Raw genomic sequence first — 1,304 nt, forward strand, 5'->3', positions numbered from 1 at the left:
GTTTAAACAGCTTTACACTGAGTCAGACAAGAAACATATTGATGGAGCAACCATGAATAAACAGAAAGCAAGTAAATATGATGGTCCAGGTTACATTGTTGATCATGATCCAGGCGCAAGTTTTGATGTGAAGATTCAAACTGATGGAGGTTTTTCGTTTGGCTCCTCACAGAAAGATGGCCAGTTAATGCATTCAGAATCTAGTAAATCACTATGGTCAGGCAATCGCCAAACGGTAACCGGAGATAGGAAGGCCGAACGTTTGAATGCTTCAACAGCTACAGATGATATGGTTGCAACTTGGAGACGAAAAAGTAGTGATTCATCGAGTTCTCGAAGTTCTGTGAAAGAAAATAATGCAATGTCCATACAATCTGTAAACTCATCTCCTTCTTCTCTGTCTAATTATGCTTGTGAAGAAAGAAAGCATGCTGATAAAGAAGATGATAGAAATGATAGCAGTGAAAGAGAGGATGACCATGCGACAGCAATTGATGATGAAGAGGCAGTGGCTGTCCAAGAGCAAGTCAGACAAATTAAGGCCCAAGAGGAGGAGTTTGAAACCTTTGACCTCAAAATTGTGCACAGAAAAAACAAGTAAGATATCTACCCAACTTTTATGGTTTGAGCTTTACAGCAAGTCATTTTTTTTCTGGTTGAAAGAAAGTAACCAGGATACGTTTTTCGCTTTATTTCCTCTTTAGGAGAGCATGTTATCTGAGTCTCTGGTTGTTGCGTTCAACCCAGAAACATCATGCTAAGTAAAGCTGTGAATAGCATATTTTGATTGAACTACTTTTATTGCTTCTGTTTTGTATTGGTGAGGGAATGATGAAAATATACTTGAAATTTATTTGTGTCACTGTAATGTCTCTGGATATCTATTTTCTTTTGAAAAGTTACAACCAAGATTTAACTAGTCAAAAAATTTCGACATCGTCATAGTATCATATATAGCTGACTGCTGCTTTCTTATTACTTGTTTAATATTTCAGAACTGGTTTCGAGGAGGAAAAGAACTTTCACGTGGTTTTAAATTCGGTCATTGCTGGGCGGTACCATGTCACCGAGTACCTTGGATCAGCAGCCTTCAGTAAAGCCATACAAGCGCATGACTTGCAGACAGGAATGGACGTCTGTATAAAGATTATAAAGAACAACAAAGACTTCTTTGACCAGAGTCTTGACGAGATAAAACTTTTGAAGTATGTCAACAAGCATGATCCTGCTGACAAATACCATCTTCTACGGTTGTATGATTACTTTTACTACCGGGTAAGTGATCACATCCCTTTTGCAAAATT

General features: G+C 38.0%; 1 protein-coding gene across 1 annotated transcript in view; it reads left to right on the forward strand.

Annotated features, from left to right (window-relative positions):
* LOC104753814 overlaps positions 1-1,304 on the forward strand; it is an 8,371-nt gene that overhangs the window by 3,857 nt on the left and 3,210 nt on the right. Inside the window, exons 4-5 of the mRNA XM_010476010.2 lie at positions 5-597; positions 996-1,275. Coding sequence (XP_010474312.1) covers positions 5-597; positions 996-1,275 — 873 coding nt within the window. The remainder of the gene's footprint in view (positions 1-4; positions 598-995; positions 1,276-1,304) is intronic.

The sequence above is a fragment of the Camelina sativa genome, chromosome 16 (genome assembly GCF_000633955.1).
Source record: "Camelina sativa cultivar DH55 chromosome 16, Cs, whole genome shotgun sequence".
Classification (NCBI taxonomy): domain Eukaryota; kingdom Viridiplantae; phylum Streptophyta; class Magnoliopsida; order Brassicales; family Brassicaceae; genus Camelina; species Camelina sativa.